Source organism: Pseudorca crassidens, chromosome 1 (genome assembly GCF_039906515.1).
Source record: "Pseudorca crassidens isolate mPseCra1 chromosome 1, mPseCra1.hap1, whole genome shotgun sequence".
NCBI classification, from domain to species: Eukaryota; Metazoa; Chordata; class Mammalia; order Artiodactyla; family Delphinidae; genus Pseudorca; species Pseudorca crassidens.
In genome coordinates, this window is record NC_090296.1 from 178,482,468 (window position 1) to 178,506,250 (window position 23,783).

At 45.5% G+C, this 23,783-nt stretch overlaps 2 protein-coding genes across 2 annotated transcripts in view; one reads left to right on the forward strand and one right to left on the reverse strand.

The window, feature by feature from the left end:
- PROSER2 (proline and serine rich 2) overlaps window positions 1-16,745 on the forward strand; it is a 40,831-nt gene extending 24,086 nt beyond the window's left edge. The window contains exons 3-4 of the mRNA XM_067701326.1: window positions 11,889-12,141; window positions 13,837-16,745. Coding sequence (XP_067557427.1) covers window positions 11,889-12,141; window positions 13,837-14,810 — 1,227 coding nt within the window. The 3' untranslated portion in view covers window positions 14,811-16,745. The remainder of the gene's footprint in view (window positions 1-11,888; window positions 12,142-13,836) is intronic.
- Window positions 1-23,783, reverse strand: part of UPF2 (UPF2 regulator of nonsense mediated mRNA decay) — a 211,880-nt gene that overhangs the window by 59,801 nt on the left and 128,296 nt on the right. The window lies entirely within an intron of this gene.

Genomic DNA, 23,783 nt, shown 5'->3' on the forward strand with positions numbered 1-23,783 from the left:
GCTCCGCCTGAAGTCTAAGCAGGACACTAGGACTCTGACATGCTTGTCGCCAGACAGTTTCAAGGAGAAGACACAGAACAGAGGCGTGGGAAGGAGAAGCAGACTGGTCAGTAGTAACCACATTGTCCTTTCAGCTCTGGCTCCTTCCCCAGATTGAACCCAAAACTTCCTGGACAGAGCAGCTATTTTAAAACAAAGCTAAACTGCTTTGAGGAGAGTTCAATTCAGTAAACATGCAGTAAATGCCTCCCACATACCAGATTGGATAGGTGATGGAATAAAACTCGGTTTTAATCTTTTCAGGAACTCACAGTTTAGTGACACGACAGCCACGCGGAACTCTGGGACGTGTGACAAGCACGACGCCACGCGCTTAAGGCATTTCCCTCTCAGTCGGGACCGCTTTATGACGTTAACAGTTCAGGGAAGTTTAAGGCAGCCAGGGAGCCCAGCGTTGTCCTTCAAAGCCATGATTCTTTCCATCTGTAATCAAAACTGCTCGCATATCTCATCCCCCGCGGGCTTGTCTGTGTCTTTTTCCGGCCACAAGTAGAGGTTTACGTTAACCATAGTGAAAAATTACAACAGGGACTAGTTAGAAATAACCCTAATTAAGCCCTTGTAATGAAACCGTGGGAAAGGCCACATGCACTTATGGTCTTTCTTATGAGGTTGCCAAAGTAAAGCGTGGCATTCACAGGGGGGTCGGAAGCACAGAAGACACTGATTCCTCTTTTCTTCTCACTGCCCCTACGTTGTGTTTCAGCTCATGGGGGGCGTCTCTCATCACCTTGGGCTTTTAAGTCAATAAAGCCTTGCTCAAGTGTCAGGGAGATCATTTCGGTGTTTGTAGAAAGAGAATGTGACCATCAACTCACATTCTGCCTGAACAAATACCCAAGGCCGCCTACCTGGGAGAGTTGGGGGTTAAGACATCTTGATCATCTCAAGAAATTATTTTAGCCATCATAATCTTTCTTAAATTTTCTTTCTGGGCTTCCCTGGTGGCACAGTTGTTGAGAATCCGCCTGCCAATGCAGGGGACACGGGTTCGAGCCCTGGTCCAGGAAGATCCCACATGTCACGGAGCAACTAAGCCCATGCACCACAACTACTGAGCCTGTGCTCTAGAGCCGTGAGCCACAACTACTGAGCCCACGAGCCACAACTACTGAGCCTGCATGCTGCAACTACTGAAGCCCGTGTGCCTGGAGCCCGTGCTCCACAACAAGAAAGGCCACCACAATGAGAAGCCCGTGCACTGCAACGAAGAGTAGCCCCTGCTTGCCACAATTAGAGAAAGCCCGTGAGCAGCAACGAAGACGTAACACAGCCAAAAATAAATAAATAAAATAAATTTATTTAAAAAATTTTGTTTTCTTTCTTTCTTTCTTTTTATTTTTCGTTGAAGATACAGGTAAGTTCTGCTGGTTCTTTTTTTTTTTTCCTCCTTCACAAGGAGTTACCACTGTTGTCTTAATCTGCTGTCAAATCCAATTTCTTTGTTTAAAAGAAAAGCAAAACAAAAGGAAAAAAAGCCTAAGAACTGAATTAATTCAGTGGCTTTTTTAGGTGGGGGTTATTTTAGTGTGAGTGTTTTAAGCCTTCTCGACTGTTTTGTTCAGCCAAACAAACAAAGGTTTTTTCCTCTCTGCCATTTGCCTAAAAACTAATCTCCTGTCACACATTTGTACTCCCATAGGTATGTCTAGGATCACTGACTTTTATCACTGCTGGTCGCATTTGTTGTAAGAGTTGGTCACCCAGCCAGGACCATGTTCCTCTCAGAGCTCCACCGGGACTAGAGGGACAATTTTGCTGTCATCTTTGCAGGAGAGGATAGATGGCCCCAGTCTGGGACTCTGTCCTCCTCCTCACGGGAGACCTGTTCAGTGTGCATTCCAGTTACGGCAGTAGATTTGGCGTTTTGAATTTTCTGGTTTGAATACATTAGAAATTATTTCTTCACCATCATAATACATAGATTAGGGTAGAAATGCATGTGCTCCCAAGTTCTTGAAGCAAAACAGTGTTTCCCTGAGAGGCTTGTAGACACCACCTGCAGTCAGCATGGTAGGTGGGGTAGCACAGGGGAGGGATGGTTTTCTAGACCGTTCTTTTAGCATCAGGAGATTTGTAGCCTTAAAGAACTTCCCTTTATTCCACATCCCAAATTGGCTCATTAAAAACTTCATTGATACAAAGGAATTAAAAAAATTTTTTCTGCTGTCAGCCTACTACCTTCCAAATAATAGGGACAAATGTTCGTTCTCTTCCATTCACCCCTTTCCAAGAAAGCTGCTATGTTTTCTTATCCTCATTTCCTCTCTGCTTAGTTCTTTGGGAACTGAGTTAGCAATTCTCTCATCCAATAGCACCAGTGGTCAAGCAGGGGCCACCCCGGCCACAGTGCCAGCTCTCTTCCCTCCTCACATGGGGCCACTGGGCCACTGCCTTGCTTTTTTTTCTTAAATGTATTGTAACAGCGTTATTGAGATGTAATTCACATACCCTGTGGCTCACCCATTACAGTATGCCATTCAGTGGTTTTTAGTAGATTCACAGAGATGTGCAGCCATCATCACAACCAAATTTAGAATATCTTTATCACCCAAAAGAAACCTGTGCCCACTAGCAGTCACTCCCCGCTTCCCTCCAACTGCCCTAGGCCCTGGGCAACCTCTCATCTGCTTCCTGGCTCCATAGATGTGCCTGCGCTCGCTGCCTTGCCCTTCAGGCTCTGCCTCTTCCCCGAGGCCCACGTCTTCCTCTTTAACGTCCCTGCCTGAGAGAGGCAGCAGCAGCATCTCCTGGGAATAGAGGTGTAGACAGAACTCTCTCAGCCAAGGGCCACGTGCCCCTTTTCTGGCCCTGAATTCCTGGCTCACCAGCCCTTGGCACTGCAGCTTTTCTCTGTTTCTGCTTCCTTTCCTCTCCTAGGTACAGGCAGAGTCCGGGTTCATTTGGAGGGCAGCTTCTTGTTTGGGGAATTAGGCAACAGAGTCCACGGCGTGGTTAGCCCTGCCCCTTAGGTCAAGACTCAAGGCCAGGCTGATCACGAACAAGTCACCCAGCCTGTCCTCCAGCCTCTAACGCTCGAGAGACACCTTGGATAGTTGATGACGCAAGAATCTGAGTCTGCCAGGACCTGGGGCTCTGATCGCTGACCAGCCTGGTTAAAACTGATTTATGGGGATGTCCCTGGTGGAGCAGTGGTTAAGAATCCGTTGGCCAATGCAGGGGACACGGGTTCAAGCCCTTGTCTGGGAAGATCCCTCATGCCGCGGAGCAACTAAGCCTGTGCACCACAACTACTGAGCCTGTGGTCTAGAGCCTGCGTGCCACAACTACTGAGCCCGAGTGCCTAGAGCCCGTGCTCCACGACAAGAGGAGCCACCGCAGTGAGAAGCCCGCGCACCGCAACGAAGGGTAGAAGCCCGCGCTCGCCGCAACTAGAGAAAGCCCACGCACAGCAATGAAGACCCAATGCAGCCAAAAATAAATAAATAAATTTATTTAAAAAAAAGGGAAATAAGTAGAACAGAACAGAAAGCAAGCAGAGAACTGGTTCTGGCCTTGGCTGCTCTACAAAATAGTTGTGCGACCCTTGGAAAGTCATTACATTGCCTCTGCACCCGGTTTTCACACCTTCAGGTGAGGGAGCTGGACTGACTGATCTCCGCGTTGCATCTGTCAGCATGTGAGTCCTGTAGTTTGTCACACAACATAAAATGGTTGAATAGGAGCTTCCCTTTCTAAGCTTATTTTCCAAATGAAATATTATGTTGGGACTCCTTGCTTTGAGGTTGGATTGGACGTGCGGGGTTTATATACCCCATTCTCACTTTTGCCGCTCACTTAATTGGGAAATGGGAGTGTGTCTTAAGCTGACGGCGTGTTACAGGTCAGTTGCCTATTTAATTCTACTGTCTGTCTAACCAAAGAGAAATCATTATACCCAGCCAAAGTATCAATAGATTATCTAAAATCTTGGGAATAACCCTATTGAAACACTGAGTTGGGAAGGTCAAAGTAGGAGGAAAAGGGTAGAGAGCATTAATTTATTTCCCCAAGACGTTTACTTCAACAAATAGTTGGGGCTAAGACTTTTTTGGTTCCCGTTGTTACCATTATCACGTCACCCTAACAACATCCATGGTGGTTGTAATTATTAACTAGAGGAATCTTTGTCATGCTAAGAGCCCTATTCATTTTAGACTTGCAGGGTTTTTTGTCATGGTGGTGGTTGAATCACCAAGCTGAACTTCTCTGCATGGAGAGAAGAAAAATGCGAAATGTCTTAGGGTGACTCTGGGAGGAGCAGGGTTGGTGTGGTGTGTGCTGAATGATGGGCGTGGGGTAATCTAGCAAGACTCAGGCTAGATTAAGAGGAAAGAGGAGGAAAGAGGAGGCAGGATGCTCTGTGCCACCTGCCAACCCGCAATAAGTCTAGAAAAATCACAAAACGAGTAGCATCGCTGGATTTTTTATGAAAGTTTCGTGTGCTGGTGGCCAGAGGGCCAAGACAGACCTACATGGTGAGGAGGCAGCTGACACTGCGGTTACAGTGACTGCATCCTGGACACGAGACAAACTCTCAGCTCTGTGCAGAGTTCACAGATGCCTCAGACATGGTTCTTTCCTCTACATATAAAGTCCAGCAAAGGTGAAACGCATAGGTGATGAGCAACTACGGTAAAAAATAGAGTTTTATACGAAGAGTCAATTCTTCCTGTTAAATAACCCGCAACTCATCTGCTTCTCTCTGTTCCCATCACCATGGCTCTACTTTAGGTGACTTTTAACTTTTGTCTAAATTGTTTCCATATTCAGTTGTCCATACTGTTTCCTATTTTCCACACTATTGCCAATGTGATCTCTCCAAAATACGTATCTAACTACCCCTGGTCCCTTTTTGTTGAACTCTCGCCCACTTCTTTCAGATTATTGACAATCATTTCACCTCCAGAGTTTTTCCATATCAGAACCCCTGTCCCAAAAGTGTGAATTGACACCCATACTATGTTTCCCTAACTGGCCATAGTCACCTTGTTATAGCCACTTTGTCTACTTTCTTGTCTGAAGCCCTCATTAGATGAACTAAACCAGACAGCAAGAACATTATTTACACCCTCGTATATACATTGCCCGATGCTTACTAGATGCTCAGATATTTGAATGCATGATTCAGTGGGTGCTATGGGGGTAGGCTGGAGGTGTGGTGACATTTAAATTGGACCAGGAAGGACAGGTGAGATGTGGCTGTCCAGTCATGGGCATTGCTGACAGAGAAACAGGTCTAGGAAATAGCAAGTGATTTGATTTGATTATAGGGCAAGAATTAGCAAACCCCACTCTGTGGACTAAATGTGGCCCCCCGCTTGTTTTTGTAAATAAAGTTTTATTGTAACAAAGCTAATAAGCTCATTCATTTACATATCACCTGTAACTTTCACACTGTGTTGACAGAGTTGAATAGTTGCCACCATTAAGACTGCAAAGCCCCAAATATTTACTATCTGGCCCTTTACAGAAAAAGTTTACCAGCCCTGCTATAGAGTATAAAGGGGAGAGGAGTAGGAGTGACATTTAAAAGGTAAGTAGGGTGGCCCCCGCTCGCCGCAACTAGAGAAAGCCTGTGCACAGCAACGAGGACCCAACACAGCCAAAAGTAAGTAAGTAAATAAATAAATTTAAAAGGTAGGTAGGGCCAGATCCTGGAGTTCTCAGAATTAAGTGTAAACCCATTAGTCATATATTCTGTAGACATGAAGGACTTATAAGATTTTAACCCTGGTTCTTTTGTTAAAACCTATTCCTCTCTTCTTTGGTTCAGTGCTCAATAAAAAGTATTAAATAAGGAACGCCTGGTGCCCATTTTCCCCTGTAGTATCCTGCTACTCTTCTAATGTGCCTTCACATGGATCCTCTTATTAGAGGGGAAAATTGAAGTTCTTAAGGGCTACACAACTGCTAGATATGTAAACTGATAAACTTACAGAGATCTAGTTAATACAAAACTCTTACAATTTGAACTGGAGACAATTTTTCCTTAAAATCACTCTGTTCCCACCCCCAGCCCCACCCAATCTCAAAAGAAGTGGAACAGAAAGATATGCCATGAACTAAAATCTAAGGGCACACTGTTTCCTAAGTTCAAACTTAAAAAAGGAAATCCATACAAAATCTGATTATAATGAAAGGAAAATTATAATCTGTCTTGTGGATATATATGCAAAAATTCTAAACAAAATGTTAGCAAATCAGATTCAGTGTTGTATAAAAAGGCTAATAACATCACAACCAAGTTGGACTTATTCGAAGAATGTAAGGTTGGTTTAATAGTTGAAAATCAATCACCATACTTCAGTACATTAACAGAATAAATGAGAAAATTGTGACAACTAAAATTGTCTCCAGACATTGCCAAATGCCCCAGGGAGGGTAAAATCATCCCCAGCTGAGAACCACTGCAATAAATGAAGAAAAAGCCTTTGACAGAGTTCAAAACCCATTCATTATTTTAAAGACAAACACACTTAGCAAACTAGGAATAGAAGACAGCTTTCTTAATCTGATGAAGATCATCTTTTAAAAACCTACAGCAAACACTGTACTTAATGGTGGAATATTGAAAGCTTTCTCCCCAACATTGGGAACAAGATGAAGATGCCACTTCTGTTCAGCTAACTGGAGGACCCTGGTGGTACGATAAGGCAGAATGAAGAAAATGAAAGGCATGAGGAATGGAAAGGAGGAAATAAAAACCTCTCATTTATAGACACCACTGTTTATGTAGAAAACTGAAAAGCACCTAAGATAAACTGTTAGTACTGTGCAGCAAATTTGTTACATTTGCTTATTTCAAGATCAGTATATCTTGTATTTCTATAGACCAGAAACATTTAGAAAATGTTCAAAGTGATGCCATTTCTAATAGCATCGCAAAACATCAAATACCTAAGAGGAGAGAGAACAAAATCTGTAAAATCTCTACACTGGAAATTACAAGATATTATTGAGAGAAAATAAAGAACCGGATCAAAGCATATCAAACGTTAGTTCATCAGTATTACCCAGAGGGTCTGTTGAAAGAGATTGAAGGCCCAACCCCTTAAAGTTTCTGATTCAGTAGATCTGAGATGGGGCCCAAGAATTTGTATTTCTAACAAGTTCGTGGGTGCTGCTGCCACTGCTGGGTGAAGGACCACACTTTAAGAGCCACTAATCTAAATTAGATTAGCCACCATACGGATAGAAAAAATATTGTGAGACATCAGTTCTACTCAATTTGAAGAACTTCCATGAAGTCCAATCAAAATCCCAGCATGGGTGTGTGTGTATATTTATGTGTATATGGAAATTGATCAGCTGATACTGGAAATAAAAAGGGCCAGCACAGACTTAACAGCAAAACAGGAGGGCTTCAAACTCGGGACACACTATAATGTTATAATTAAAACAGTGTTTTATCATTGTACAAACAGACAAGTAGACAAATGAACAGAAAAGAGAACCTAGAAACAGATGGACTCATGACCTGTCACCTGATTTACAACCAAGGGGACCTGCAGTGGGGAAACGATAGTCTTTTTTTTTTTTTTTTTTTTATTTGGCTGCATTGGGTCTTCGTTGCTGCGCACGGGCTTTTCTCTAGTTGCGGCGAGCAGGGGCTACTCTTTGTTGCAGTGCGCGGGCTTCTCATTGCGGTGGCTTCTCTTGTGGAGCATGGGCTCTAGGCGCGTGGGCTTCAGTAGTTGTGGCACGTGGGCTCAGTAGTTGTGCTTCGTGGGCTCTAGAGTGCAGGCTCAGTAGTTGTGGCGTACAGGCTTAGCTGCTCTGAGGCATGTGGGATCTTCCTGGACCAGGGCTCGAACCTGTCTCCCCTGCATCGACAGGCAGATTCTTAACCACAGTGCCACCAGGGAAGTCCAGAAACGATAGTCTTTTCAAGCAGTTTTGCCGGAACAGTTGGGTATCAGTGTAGGAAACAGTGAATTGTGACCTCACACCATACACAAAAGTTCTTTCCGATGAATTGTAGCACAAATATGGAAGTTTAAAAACAACCATGCTTTTAGAATAAATAAAAGCAGGTGAACGTCTTCATGACCATGGAGTAGGTAGTGGTGTCTTAAATAGGACACAAAAAGCTCTGAAGAAAAGACTGATACATTGTACTACACTAAAATTAAGGACTAGTCACCAGAAGACCCCCATTAACAGAGAGAAAAAGCAAGCCACTGGGTAGGAAAAACTATTTGCAATAAATACACCCACAAAGGATTTGTATCAAGTATGCATAAAAGAACTCCTACAAATTATTTCTTTAAAGACAACTTGATAGAAAAATAGGCAAAAGACTTGAACAGGCACTTCATAAGAGGATCTCCAAACAGCCAATTAAGTATCATGAGGAAAAAAATCTCAACACTGCTGTCTTCTTGGGAATGTACTGAATATCAAAAGGAGATGCTACCACATGCAGGGCCATGCACTAACCAGTGTGTGTTGGTCCAGCCGCTTGGGAGAACTGTTAGGCTATGTCTACCAAAGCAGACACGTATCTTATGACCCAGCAGTTGTATATAGGTACATATTGCTTCTCTTCCCAGCAGTGTTCTGTTCTGCTACCTAAGCCATGCGGTAGGTATCTCTCCCCAGCAATATTCTGTTATTCCTATTTACTGAACCCATGCCATGGACAGTCCCCTTTTCCTGAGTGGACTTCCTTCAGGATTCAGCTAACATGGCCAAGCTAGTTTGAGAAATTTGCATGTGTTCTTGTGCTAATCATCCCCCAAACAAGTATATACTGTGCCTGAAACTAAAGACAAGTCTCTAAACCTCTGGACACTGCAGGCTCTGTGATGGGCCTGGACAGGTGGGCATTTGAAGACGTCTCAGATCACGGTATGAAGTGCATTATTCTATACCACATGGACCAACTCATAGTCACCTTTGCTTCCACTATATTTTTTCCTGTTGTTTTATCAAAATTTATTTTCATCGTACAGACTCAAATACTTTTATAAGGTTTATAAAAAGCATTAGTCTTACTTGTACCCCTCCCCCCATTTCCGACTCACTGGAGGCAACGACTTTTAACTCATTCCTGTTTGTTATTTACCTTCATTTTCCCCCACTATTGACATTTTATCCTTTCAGTACTTTTTGTATTTGTGGATATATGAAGTATGCATATATTGATATTTAAATCAAGGCAACTCTTGCTTATCTGCATTTTTTTTCACTTAACATTATATTCTTTTGAAAACACCATTTAAAATGGCTGTATAATATCCCATCTGTGAATGTGCCCTGATTTGTTCAAACATACCTTTATTGTTGGACATTTTAGGTGGTTTCTCATTTTCTTGCTACCATAAATACTGATATAATTAGTATACCTGTGGGTGTGGGGGGGTGTTGCTATAGAGGAATTGACTCACAGATACATGCTTTGTCTCATAACTTTAGTTTTTCCTGTGGTTGATAATTGCTTTGGTTTTATTTGCTTTCTTTGTTCATGTTCTGTGTGGCCCCATGGCTTGCTCTGAACTAGGTTGGTTGTTCACTGCACAGCTGACATCCTGGGGACAGCACTGTTATCCTGGGGTTCCTCCGCTTTCTCTCATTCTCTCCTATATTCTGGCTCCCAGGTTTTTCTTCTTGGCTCCTCCCTTGTCTAGGGGAACAGCCCTACCTCCACCCCGCTGCAGTAGCTTCCTGAGAAAGGCACGCATGGGAGATCTGCTGGTTAGACCTTGTGTGTCTTAAAAATTATTGGGACTTCCCTGGTGGTGCAGTGGTTAAGAATCCACCTGCCAATAATGCAGGGGACACAAGTTCGAGCCCTGGTCCAGGAAGATCCCAATGCCGCAGAGCAACTGAGCCCGTGCACCACAACTACTGAAGCCTGCGCGCCTAGAGCCCGTGCTCCGCAACAAGAGAAACCACCGTAACGAGAAAACCGCACACTGCGACGAAGAGTAGGCCCCACTCTCCACAACTAGAGAAAGCAGCAACGAGGACCCAACGTAGACAAAAATTAATTAATTAATTAATTGAAAAAAAAACCCACCATTATTCTACTCTAACTTTAACTTGATTATGTACGAATTCTAGCCCTGAATTCATCTGGAATTTTAAAGGAATCACAACATCGTCTTCTGGCTTCTAAAGCTGCTGCTGAGAAGTCTGTTGCTGTTCTGACTCCTGATGTTTTGTTATGTGACCCGTTTTCCACTCTGGAAAGCTTTTAGTATCTCGCCTCGTCTCCCATGGCTGAAATTTCAATGGATGGGCCTTGGCATAGGTCTGTTTTATTCCTGTTCATCAGGTTATTCTCACGACCCTTTGATCTGGAAACGCACATCCTTCTGTTTAAGGACATTTCCTTGAATAATTTTACTTGTTTACTTTGATCATTTCTTCCCCTCTATTTTTCCTCATTCCTCTTTCTGGAACACATTATTCAGATGTTGGCCCTCCCACTCGTATTCTCTAGTTTTCTGTTTAAAAAAATTTTTTTGACTTTTTGTTGTACTTTTCCGGTTTCTCTACTTTATCTCTAGGTTTCTATTTCATTTTTTTCTGTCATAGTTTTAATTTCTAAGAGCTCTTTTCTGTCTTCTAGTTTTTTAAAATAGCATCAGATTCTTGTTTATGGTTTCAGCCTCTCCTCTGATCCCTCTGAGGATGTTCATGATCATCTTTTTGGAATTTTCACCATTCTGCATAGTTTGTTTCTTGCAAGTTGCCTTTTTTTCCTTCTTATCTTGTTTTGATGTGTCTTTCATGTTAAAGGTTTTTCTCAGCTGCTTGGTGATCATTAGCTATATGAACACACTTAAGAGCAGAATGTTAAGAAACTGATTAAGAATTCTGTGCTGGGGTTTGTTGACGGTGATTTCACTGGTAGAGTGATCTTGCTGAGCTGTTTCCCTGGGGAGCCCAAGGTGTCCACCTCTTAGCTCTTGGACCATTCACTTCCCCAGAGAAGACCCTTCCAATCCTCTGTCCAGAGGGTCAGTGTGATTCCCTGACTCCCAGTTTTCAGAACGGTTCTTTACCATGAACTTGGCTTGATGCCCCCCGGCTTTACCTTCTTTAAGAATAAACATCTAGTTTTCTGCCTGGGTGACCTGATTGCTTCTGAAAGAGACTCTCGTCCAGTTCTGCTCTTTTCAATGTCATCTTAGGCACACTTCCAGAACTGCCCAGCACCTCCCCGACGCTGTGCTGAGCCTCGTGAGGGCTCTCCACCACAGCAGGTTGATTCCGGCCCCACCCCCAGCTGCTGACTAAGATTCACCTTTCTTGGATTCTCTGAGTCAGTCACCACCTGTCCTTCTGCTGTCTACCTTCCCAAATGTTGTTGCTATCACCTCATTTCCTATATTTGTTTTTGTGACGTGTATCTTTAAAAACAGATAAAGCCCATTTTTGTTTTAGTGAGGTTTCTGGAGGGAGAGGAGATAAATATGTGAGTTCACTCCACTGTCTTTAACTAAAGATCCCCCCATTGCTATTACGGGGAAACCAAGCACATCTGTTAGCAGTAAGTTGAAAAGACCTCTTCCAAGGAGGTACTGAAGAATTGCTTTCTTGTCATTGACTCCTGAGGAACAAAAGTGTCTAAGATCCGTAATCCGCTACACCTTTTGGACAAACTTCTTTCTCATGCAAGTCGAATGGTGAGGGACACACAGGCAGAGGTGCGCCAGCAGGGTTGCCTGGATGGTGCACTCTCCCCAGACGGGAAATTGGAGGATGCCATGAATTCCACCCCAGGCTCTGTATTGATCCCTACATTGTTGTGGGGTGTTTTCCCTTCAGTGAAACCACTGTTGCTTTCATTCCTCATGTCCAAACCTTTTGTACAGGATGATGAGAGCCTGAAGTACCTCACACATGAGGAAAAGGACGTCCTCCTGTTTTTTGAAGAGACGATTGATTCCCTGGAAGACGACTTTGAGGAACAGGTGCTGTGTGATGGTGATGCTCAGTGCCACTCTCCGCGGTCTCTGGAAGAGAGCACTTCTGGTCCCTCCGAGCCAGAGGACGTAGTGGACTTAGTGCAGCTGGGCCCTGGAGCCGGGGAACCCAAGAGCCTTCAGGATGTGACGGAGGCAGCAGGTGAGGACCAGAGAACAGGTCCCCCACCTCTGACGTGGCTTGTCGTGTGGTACAAGACACAGAGGCCCTCCTTTCTGTCGTGTTCTCTGTGTTTCCAGCCAGTATAGTAGTTCGTGGGGCTGATCAGATTTTTGTAGGGTAGAAGCATCCTCTTGGTGGTCTGATTGTCCAACTAAATAGGTGCTTTCATGGCATATTAGGATGAAAACACATGGAAGGGAAATTTCAAAAGGGCAAGAATAAAGAATGAGACTAATTGGGCAAACAAACATTGCATACATGGATAAAAGAAAAAAGAAAACTGGAAATGGCTTCAGGAAACAATCCCATTCTACAAAGAAAATATACAAAGGACTTGTACTTTAGCCTTTGAGGTTCAATCTCAATTCTTGTGCAAGGTTATACCCCTATTCCAAGGTGGGAGTGTTTGAACTGAAAAGTCAGCTGGTTCAGGAAAACAAAAATGATCAGAACAAAAATTCAGCTCAGCATCTGCTTTGTAAAGTTTGCTTGATTCAGGGTGGCATCAGAGGAGACGTATGCTTTTTGCCCCTTGAGTTCTGTGATAGAACCAGAGGGACATGGACAAGGAGAAAACGTTCTTCCAATTTTTTTTTTCCTGATTGGAAATGTGGACAAGGGGATAAGAATTGGAAAAGATGAGGGAAAAATAGGATGGAAAATATCTTTGCTCTGTTGACTACAAAATACTTCCATTTGTCACAAGCCTCTAGAAATATATCCCCACCCCTTTATTTTTTGTAAACAAGGCTGTGTATTACACAGAATTTCATGTACTATTGGTTATATGTTCCAAATATGGGGCTGAGTTTGCAGCCATCTCTTCAAAGAACAGACTTAATATGAACTTCCCCTTTTTATCACTTCTTCTTTGAAGTTTAGTTTCTAAAATTAATTTGAACCACTGATCCCTTAAAAATGTCACATCATATAATTGTGCCTAGGAAAACATTTCTTTGAAAGTAAGCCACTTGCCCATCAGTTCTCTAACATGATGTTTTCATAACAACTTTAAGTGCCCACTCTGTGGCAGGCATCGTGTGAGATTCTGAGGATATAAAGATAAATATAATACATAGCTCCCAATTTTGCAGCAGACACGGGTGTATAAATACTCGTGCAGAAAAGTGTTAGGTGATCTGTGATCACGTATGTTAGGATATAGTAAAGAATCATAGGCTGGTGTATTAAACTGTACTGGAGGCTGTCAGGAAACATTTCTGTTTCTAGAGGAAAGTGAAACATCCAATTATCCTTCATCTAGAGAGACCTGAGGGAGGGGATGGTGGGTACCACAAACTTCCCAGCCTCCATTTCCCCTCTGTAAAATCCCCCATAAGGTAAGCTGTTGTTTCCTCCTGTTACATGTCTCAGGATGATGGCTCCTTAGAAACTTGCATTCATCATATGCTTCCCAGGTACTGACTGTTTCTGGCTTGCACATCTTTCACCACTGCTAATTCATTCTTTCTCATCAGGTGATTATGAGAATCATATACTATGTTCTCTTTCGCTAGTCCAGGGAATAGGGTAGAGGGAGTTTAGCTTACAAGAGGTACCGTTGAAATTGGTATTGAATCCCTTTGAGACCTTTGTAAATTCAGTGAAAAGGAAACGTGATGCATTTATTTCTGCATATGGTGGTAGCTTATGAGGATCCTTGCTACTTTTCAGGGGCTGGTGCTGTTGGAAAGGAAGACACTGCTGTCCTCAGGAAAGAGGATGCTGAGAAGTCTCCCCCTCCAGACCCCCCAGGTCCCGAGGCCCTGCCCCTGCCGCCTCCCAGCCCTGTCCCCGCAGCAGCCCCGGCCCACCCCGGGAGAGAGCCCCCTCCTACTCCAGCAGAGCACCCCAAACTGGCCCGCTCGGTCCCCACTCCGCTCGTCCTCGCCCAGAAGATGTCTGAGAAGCTGGCAGGGAACGAAGGGCTCTCGCCCACATCCCCGTCCAAAGAGGGCAGGCCTGCAGGATGGAGGACGCTGACTTCCGTGGCCCCTCGACACGGAGACCACTCGCTGTGGCACAGACACGCCGCACAGCCGGCGCCCAAGATCCATCGCTTCCCGAGCAACATCAGCGTGACCAACAGCGCGGGGAAGGACTTCAATAAGACCATCTCCAAGGCCGCGGTCAACGTGCAGGAGCGCAAAGCCCAGGTCCTGGCCAACATCAATGGGGTCTCCTTCCTCTCCGTGGGGGAAACGGAGGACCGGGCCCAGAGGAGCGAGCCCACCGAGCAGAGGAGAAGCATCTCCCCGGAACAGAGCCAGCCGGCCCCGGCCCGGGAGGCTGTTCCCGCGCGGGCAGGGGCGCACGGCGGCCAGCAGTCCAGAGGCGTGCAGACGGAACAGCCCTTACCGATGGCCAACGGCTTCCAGAGCCTCCACGACATCCTCAAGAGCCATCCCGGGCCCTTTGTCTCTACAGGGAAGACGGTCACCTTCCGTCCGGACCCGGCCCTCCCCAGCAAACTTGCACCCCGGCAGCCGGACTGCGGCCAGGACGCCAGGAAGCGGTCGGGCTCGCTCCCCCGGGCTGTGGGGTTCAGACCCCAGGGCATCACTGTCCAGTTCTCGGGCCGGGGCTCCACGGAGGAGGCCCGTCGGGAGGCCCTGCGGAAGCTCGGCCTCCTGAAGGAGAACTTGTGACGGAAAGTGGGCGGCGCTGGGGGAGTTAGGGTGACCAGGTACGTGTGGCCGAACGTGGATGTGCACATGCGCACAGCACAGACCAAAGCCCGGACTGCGGAACCCCGTGGAGGACCAGCGATGGGGGCCCGGGAGTCAGCCGACTGTCTACCCCGCTCTGGCCCGCATCCGAGCTGGGACATCCTTCCGAACGAGAGCATCCCGCACCACATCTTCCCGTTTCCAAGAGCTCGGAGAATAACCTTGAACACCTACAGGTTTCAATGATTTGTAAATGCCATATGTTTTTTGGATCTAGGAGGAGGGGGATTGGGTCTGAATTTTCTGTTATTGAGTCTCTAATCTAAACTTTTATCCGAAGTGCATGACACGAAAGCCAGTTTAGATCTCTCATACTCGTTTCTCTAAGAAAGGGACCATCCCCTCCTTTCCAAGAAAATAAAGACGTGCTTGTTCAATTTTCATAGTGTCTTAAAATACTGTTTTGGTTTTTTGTTTGTTTTTGAAAGGTGAAAGACAGTATGTTAGCCTAAATATGCCTTTGTTTCTTCTAATTTGGTTTGCCCAGATTTTTTTTTAATTGAAAATTGAAGCCTTTAGAGTATGATTTACTGTAACGTTGAGTTATGGGAGTGGAATGGAAAGGCTGAGTTTGGAAAAGGTGGTAGTTTTAAGAAAGTAAGTCTCATCAGACTACAGAGTCTGTGTTACTGGGAGATATATATACGAGCGTGTACTGTGTATATACATGTACATAATATGTGTTTATAGGTACATATATGTTATATACAGATATAGATGATGTGCACACATACATTCATTATTACATATATATATAAACTTCTTAAAACCCTATTACATAACTACAGGATGCAAGCACTTCCTATTCTTTTGATACACAAGCCATCTCAGTATTGAGATAATGACATAGAAATTGTTACTTCCTAATAAGGAAGTCTTTTAAGGACACATCTCCATAACTTTTCGTTGAACCAAAGTACTTTTTCCTCAACGTGTTCTGTTCCCAATTAAATAGTCCAAATAAGCTTCCAACTAAGCAAGAGAGTTCCTTTGTTAGTGAAGTATGCTTTTAAAGATGTCATTTATCACCTAATTTTAATTTATCACCTAATTTTAGTTTTGCATGTTCCAAGGTGGCTGGTAAACAGAAGGAAACAAAAGATTCTTAACATCCCCCATGTTCTGTGAGCAAGATCTCAGGATTAATTTAAAAGGGAAAAAACAGCGAACTAAGTTACACAGCATGAAAAGAACTGGTTTTGTCCCAGACAATGTCTTACATGCTGAGTTGTAGCCACAAGCATTATTATCAAAACTATTTCAGGCTGGAGTCTAAAACCTCTTAAAATAGACCCGGAAGGACCACACTTGAAAGTCACACCCTTTTGTTGTATGTCTCAGCCACTGTCACAGAATCTGTTTCTTTCCTGTTGAGTATTATTTAAACTCAAACTCCTAAATGTGCTGTGAAGGACGTTTTTCATAGTATTAATTTGCCTTGTAAGTTACATAAAATGATTGTAATGTTTTCCTTAGAACGACAGTATTTAGTGTCTCGCCCAGGTCTTGTCCTCCTGAAATAATCTCATAGATTCTTGATGGTCTTCATTTAAATGGGTGCTTTGATTTTACAGGTTCTTAAAAATAGTCTTTATTTTACTCCTGTTTATGTTGGATTTGTTTAAAGGATTCTTGGGCCCTGTTATTTCCTTTTTATATAGCGAGATGCCATGTTACACAGTGTTTAAAAATAGAGGATCTTGATATGGCTAACATTTTAAATATCCCTTGTATTTGAGGATTCTTTCTTTTTTTCTTATCCTATGACTTCGTTGTGATTAAGGTGAACTTGACTATATGTTAGTACATTTGTTCTCATAATGGCATTTTTGAAAAATAAATTTAGAGATCTATCTTAAGTATAAGCAACTTTGTTTTTGCATTTTATACTTATTCTCAGGTATTTTCTTTTAAATGGTTATATCCTTTCCTTCTGTTTATTCATAATCTTTTCTACCTACTTATTCATAATTATACTGACTGTTACTCTGGCCATTTCTTGTGCCCAAAACCCTAGTAATTAAAGCCATATATTTTGTACAAGGTTCAAATTATAGCTGCTAACGAACTAACCTATTTTTGTATGTATCACCTTAACAAAAAAAATTCATTTTCTGAGGGGCATTTGTTTCCTTGCAATAACTCTGTGATAGGACGTTCTTAAAGGGTCATCTTCAAGGGAATCTTAAGGACCATATTTCAAAGCAAACTTGTAACGAAAAGGAAAGATGAATCTTAAGTGCTCAGTTTGTTTTTTTTTTTCAAGTGATGCTTGTAAATCAGTCCATTTTAGCCTCCGTTAAGATAAAGATGAAACTCTTTACCTTAATACTTAAAATCAGGAAAAAAAATTCTCCTCTGCTTTTAGGCAGGTATGTTCAAATGGCCAAACCACAGTCTCATCTGCAAAGGGTAATGCCCTGCAGTTACCAGGGTAACAGAGTCTGGTCCAGTGCCCTCCTCCTACTCTATTTGGCTAGCGTGCGTGCTTATCTTCACAAAATTGGTAGAAATGTTGATCTTTGCTTTTCTCTCCCCAGGGTCATTCTCCTCTTATAAGGCTTGTGGGGGAGAAAAGGCAGACGTGCGGGTGTCCCTCCAGCATCTCTGAGTCTCTCAAGAGTCTCTCAAGACGCAGAGGGCTCCCCCAGAGCTGCATTCTTGCTCTCTTCCCCCCACCCCCTGACTTCAACAATACAGGATTCTTTACTCAGAGTTCCTGATGGGTAGCTCCCAGTGTGGGCTCCCCATTTGAAAGAAGTTTTCGCGAAGAGCTTCATGGAGTTGATAAGTCAGGCCTTATGGAACCCTGAGGATTGACTGACCTTTTTATTTGTTAAAAAAAAAAAAAAAAAAAAAATCAGAACTGTATTCTCTGAAATAATGCCATTTGCAGCAACATGGATGGACTTAGAGATTATGATACTAAGTAAGTCAGACAAAGACATATACCATATGATATCACTTATATGTGGAATCTGAAATATGAAACAAATGAATTCATCTATGAAACAGAAACAGACTCACAGAGAACAGATTTGTGGTTGCCCAGGGGGAGGTGGGGTAGGGGAGGGATGGATTGGGAGTTTGCAATTAGCAGATGCAAACTAGTATATAAGGAATGGATAAACACCAAGATCCTACTGTACAGCACAGGGAACTATATTCAACATCCTGTAATAAACCATAATGGAAAAGAAAAATACAAAGAATGGTATTCTTTTTTTACTGAATTCCCACAGCTCTGGCTGTGAGGAATTTGACCTTTCAGGGGATTTGATGGTTATGTTTTTTATGCAGATGATCTAAGAAATCAGTTCTTTCTGTTTATTCAAGAGGAATGAAGAGAGGAAAACAAGATAAATATGAAAACAATTTACTCTTATCAAGAAACTTTTTCTGAAACGTTTGTCACCAAGTCAACACGTCCTCTGAAGGAGCACAGGTAGTTTTTCAGTGTTTTCTTCCCCCCCACCTGTGATCCAGGAGGAAGGAGAGGCGCGTGGGGAATGCTCACCTGTGAGAGGTTTGTGTTTTCATTGAAATGACAAGTCACCAAACAGGTTTTGTTTCTTCTCTTCACAACAAGGCTCTTTTTCCCTGCTTCAAAGTATGGGGAACAAGTTCCCATATCCTTTCCTTATCTACTCGCTGGAAAGGCCCTGCTTTCAATATCTGAGAAAAGAGAAGGCAGGGCTGTCAGCTGCCGAGGCCTGGGAAAGTCGGAGCCCTGCCTGGACCCTGCCAGGGAGCGCCCCGTGCCTCCTGCTTGCTGACCACGTCCTCTCCGGTGCCTGCTGGCCCTCCCCGGCCAGAAGCACCCTCTTCTCTAGAAGAAAAAAAACGCTGTCGGGGAACAAATCCACCTGTTTGCATGAGAAAAGGCTGGGCGACAGGATGATGGCCAAAGGGCATCTCCCATCCCGCTCTTTTCAGCATAAAAACCTTTGTGAGTGATGGTTGCAGTCCTTCTAAAATGTCTCTTGACTCAAAAAAATATAATAAAACTCTTTCCTACACATTCCAAATTCGTAAGACTTCAGAAACGCCAGTCACTGCCGTCACCAGCAGGCTCCCTCTCCCTCCTGCTTACTGTCCTAGTGGGCACACGGATGACCCCCGGAGCCCAGGGAGGCTGCCCCACCAGGTACAAACCTGGCTCTTAATGATGTACTTCAGCCTCGCGTCTTATCCTCTAAGCTGCGTGAGCGTCCTATTCAACAACAAGGTAAGAGAGGGGTAACGTGGTGGTTTCCAGAAACAACCTGCAGGGCCTTAACGCCAGACAAACCCAGTATTCTCTGACCTGGGTGGGGAGAACCATAAGTCGCCCTAAGGAGCGGGGGGTGCCCAGGGAATCCTGCGATCCTGGGATGCCCTCTGCCTCCTGATTCCGTGGCAACCCCCTGGATCTGTCTGCCATAGGCCCCCACCAGCCCTCCTGCTTTGGGGGGCACACTAGGGTCTAGGAAGCCGCCCTGTCTCCTGGTTGAGTTCAGGGTAGGTTGCTGATTCTCACTGCTTCTTCAGGATCCTCGAGGCCAGCTCTTTTCCCAGCTGAGCAGGACTTCTGAAGTTCAGGGAACGTTTTGTAAACCCACCCTCATTTTGAGGAGCTCCCGGGTTTACGTTCTGGGTGTGGGAGCCCCTAGCTCGGTGGCTTAGGCTCAGGATTCTGTGATGCGCCCCCCCCCTGACGTCTGCCCCACTGCCCGCCCCCAGTAAAGGCGGCCACTGCGATGGCCCGACCAGGGCCAGAGGTAAGAATTGACATTTGGAAGCTGAGGTTAATGGAACTTAGTCATTGATAAACAGGTCACATTTCATAAACTTCAACCTCCGAGTATTTGTGCGTGAAGCAGAGCTGCCAAGGGCAGTAGTAACCTAAGTTCTGGAAATGCCTTTAAGAGGTGGGGCTGAGTCAACAGGGACTCCGTGTGTCCAGGGAGCTGGCAGCTCTGAGCACGTGTGTGCCCGAGGGTTTCTCAGTGGCTGGCTGGCTTCTGCCCTTGGCATACTCTGACGCTTTTGTGCGGCTAGACTCCCTTTGAGTATTGGGACATGCCTAAGAGGCTTGCCCTTGTTACTAAAGATGCTTTCGGGCCTCTGTGGCCTTTAAAGATATTACATAATTCCTCATGGAACCACATCCCTGACAAGTCGCCGTGATGGCTGTGCTACAAGCGTCTCTTCGGCTTCTAACTAGTTCTACTGTGCAACCGTTTCCTGGACCGTTTATTCAGTGTCTAAGCATTTTGAATTTGGGAGAAATAACCTCTGTCTTGTGAAGACAAGTTCAAACAGCAGGAAGGTGCAGGGAGGACTGTCCACGCAGGTAACGTGGTAGCAGCCGAGGTGCCTCACCTTCCCTGGGCTTGGTTTCTAAACCCAGAGCTCGGGCCACACGTGACCGTGCTCTTCCCAGCTCACGGTCCATGTGTTTGTGAAACTCTGTAAAGCTCTTTGTTTTGTCAGTGCCATCTTAATGGCCAAATGAACTGAATGAAAGTGCTTATAAATGCACAAGTTACCCGAAACTCGTTTTCTTTTTTTGTGAAGCTTTGGAGGTGTCCCAAGTGGTACTGAATGTGACAGACACTGCGGGAGGTGCTAAATATCATCACTTAGTCCTCGTGACCACGGGCCCCTCTCCCCTTCACAAGGGCCTTGTGGGGGCCACGGGGGCCACCCTAGTTGTGCGGGCGGCAAACCCCCTGCTTCCCGCACCTTCTGTGAAGCCACCCAAGCTGTGCCGGCCAACGCCGTCCACATGCCCAGCCCCCACCTTCCCTTCTCCCGAACACCATCCTCTTTCGCTCCTTCAGCGATTCTCCCCTCACTCCCTAGCCTGCCCTCGTGTGCCTGGCTCTCACGATGCTCATCCTGATTTGTACTCTCATTACGTTTCAGCCCATAGGGCCGGGGCTTGTCTCTGGGGATGAGAGGAGAGCTAGGTAAAGCCTGTGTTGTTTGGAAGTCAGGCTTGGCGGAAAGAGCATGCCAGTGGGCTGCGCAGGATGGAAAGAGGAAAGTAAGGCAGGTGGTGTCCCTGGGCCTCCCGGCCTCCCTGCCAGCCGGGCAGGGGTGCCTTGAATCACCACGTGTGACCTCTGCCCTGGGGGATCAAGTTCAAAGCAGGTCCTTTGGCTGCATCCCTCCTCCTTCTCCCTCCCTCGGGACTTGGTTCTGGAGCCCAGAATTGCCAGGGGTGGTTTCCAACACCCCCAGGCGCAAGACTCCCACGCACACGCACACGGTTGAGTGAGTTCACTGGTGAAACTGCCCATCTGCTCCCTGGCAGTCCTTTGAAGTCATGCTTGTTACTGAAAAGGCAACCAGGCTTCAGGGCAAGTCCAGGACCTGGCTCCACTGGGCTCTGGACAGGGCGGCTGCCCACACCGGCCTTGGCCTCGCCCCCCACAAGAGGCCACCAGCTCAGAGTGGGGAAGCGTCGGTGCCGCTGGGGTTGGACTATTTCACCACCGTAAATTCCCAGCCACACTGCAGTTGGGACACAGCTGCAGCACGAACTGGTGGTCTCTCTCCAATCGTGTCATAAGTTATGACACTTCTGCCAATACTTGTAAATGGCATTCTTGAAGTTTTTGTCTACATTTTACTGGGATGTGCCTGCTCTCAGAGAATTGAGCGTCTCCTTGCCTTGGGAGGGTCTACACTTCATCTAATAATGTTGCTATTGTTTATTTTTTTGTCAATTTCTTCTAGGAATAAATCCTTTTAGTGACAGTTTGGGCCAGATTTTATAATTGCTCAATTCGATCTTTTAAACCAAAAGTTTTTCTCATCTCAATCATCCACCTCACAGAGTCTTGATTCCTAAAGACCATTGGCTGTTTCTAGAAATCAGATCCACCTTCAAAGGTATATTTTGCTCTAAGTATACCATTCAGATTCCACACTGACTCCAGCCATGTTTTACAAGGGGCAGAGACAGCTGACAGGGCTAAGTGTGTAAAACCCACAAATAGAAGGGACTAGAGAGCCCGTGAGAGTGACCCTAGAAGCTGAGATCTGTCACAGTAGATAGTTCTGTGTGGCCACTGAGATCACACCACGAGAGATTTCCACTCAACACGGGGAATTCATAGCATTAGGAGCCGACTGAAAACGGAAAGAGTGGTTGGTTCACAGAAGTATGAGCGCCCACCTCCGCGGAGGTGTGCAGACATGGGGCAAGTGCCTTGCAGAGGAAAGCGACCAGAACTGCACTCAGCAGCACTCCTTCCAATTCTGAGATTTCATGACGGATTCACATAGAGCAGGCTTTGTCATTATCCTGACCTGACCCAGCCCTGCAATTGCTGTAAGACTTAACCTCCCTCTCTGAGCCTCACTTTCTTCATCGGAGAAAATGGGGTGAACCGTAATTACCTCATAGGGTTGTTGTAAGGAGTGAATGAGACCACATATGTTAAGTACCACACACCACCATCATCACCATCATCATCATCACAATCGTCATCATCACTATCGTCATCACCATCATCACTATCGTCATCATCATCACCATCACCATCATCACCATCACTATCATCATCACCATCACCACCATCACTATTGCTATCATCATCATCACCATCACCATCATCACCATCACCATCACTATCATCATCACCATCATCACTATCATCATCATCATAATCACCATCATCATCACCATCACTACCACCATCACTATCATCATCACCATCATCACTATCATCATCACCATCACCATCACTATCATCATCACCATCACCATCATCATCACCACCATCACCATCACTATCGCTATCATCATCATCATCATCACCACCATCACCATCACTATCGCTATCATCATCATCATCACCATCACCATCACCATCACTATCATCATCACCATCACTATCATCATCACCATCATCACCATCAAAACCACCACCACAAAGGCGGAACGGGAATTCCTATAGAGCTTCCAGAATGGCTCTGATCAAGCCCAGCAGCATGGAGGGGTGAGCAGGTCCTGGCCTCACAGTCTGGTTCAGAATCTACCATTCACTATGGTCCCATTCCTACATGCAATCCAGTGGTTACTTCAGTAAAGGAGCTAGTTTTAGATTTAAATTCCACTGCCTATTGAGAAACAGGGTTTTGCCACTTTCTAAAAATAGGTCTCCAGTTTATTTTCCTTCTCCAGGGCTGGGCAGGTCTGGCTTCCTGCTTAGATACACATGGGAGGACTCTCCATGCAAGCTCACACTTTTCCACGTCTTCTCTCCTCTACCCGCAGAGCTCCTCTCAGAGCTGGACTCCCCGACCGCCCCCGGGGCCTCCTCCCAGAGGAGGAAGTGCCCGGCCCAGCCCAGCACGTGAAAGGCTCCAGGGAATACTGGGGGATTGTGTGGCCAGGGCCCCTTGGCTGCCACAAGGCTGCCGAGGAGGAAGTGCTTTTTCTGAGTTGCTGGGCTGGCTGGGCCCTCGGACTTTCCGTCCTGCCCAGCACACTCCCAGCCAGTCCCCAAGGAAGGCAGTGGCCTGCCTCGCCAGCCAGAGCTTCCAGAGAAGCCTCCACAAGGCAGGTGGAATGATCCAGGCCCCAATTAAACCTGCCTCAGGTCAGGAGGCTCCCAGGGGGTCCCCCTCTTCCTCTGCAGCATCACCTCCACCCTCCTCCATGTTCTAGGTGGATGGGCCCAGTAGCTCTTCCTCAAGCAGCTCTCAGCCCATATTGCTCCCAGTCAGTCTCCTTCCAGAATGGAATGGTAGACCCTCTCTCCCTCCCAGAAATGTCCTCCTGGGGCCTTCCCCTGCAAACTCAGCCCCTGCTTCCTCCAGCCAGACCCATCACTACCTTCTCAGGACTCCTAAGGCGGTGGGGATCTTCGGATGCCACCTGGTACCTCTAAGTGA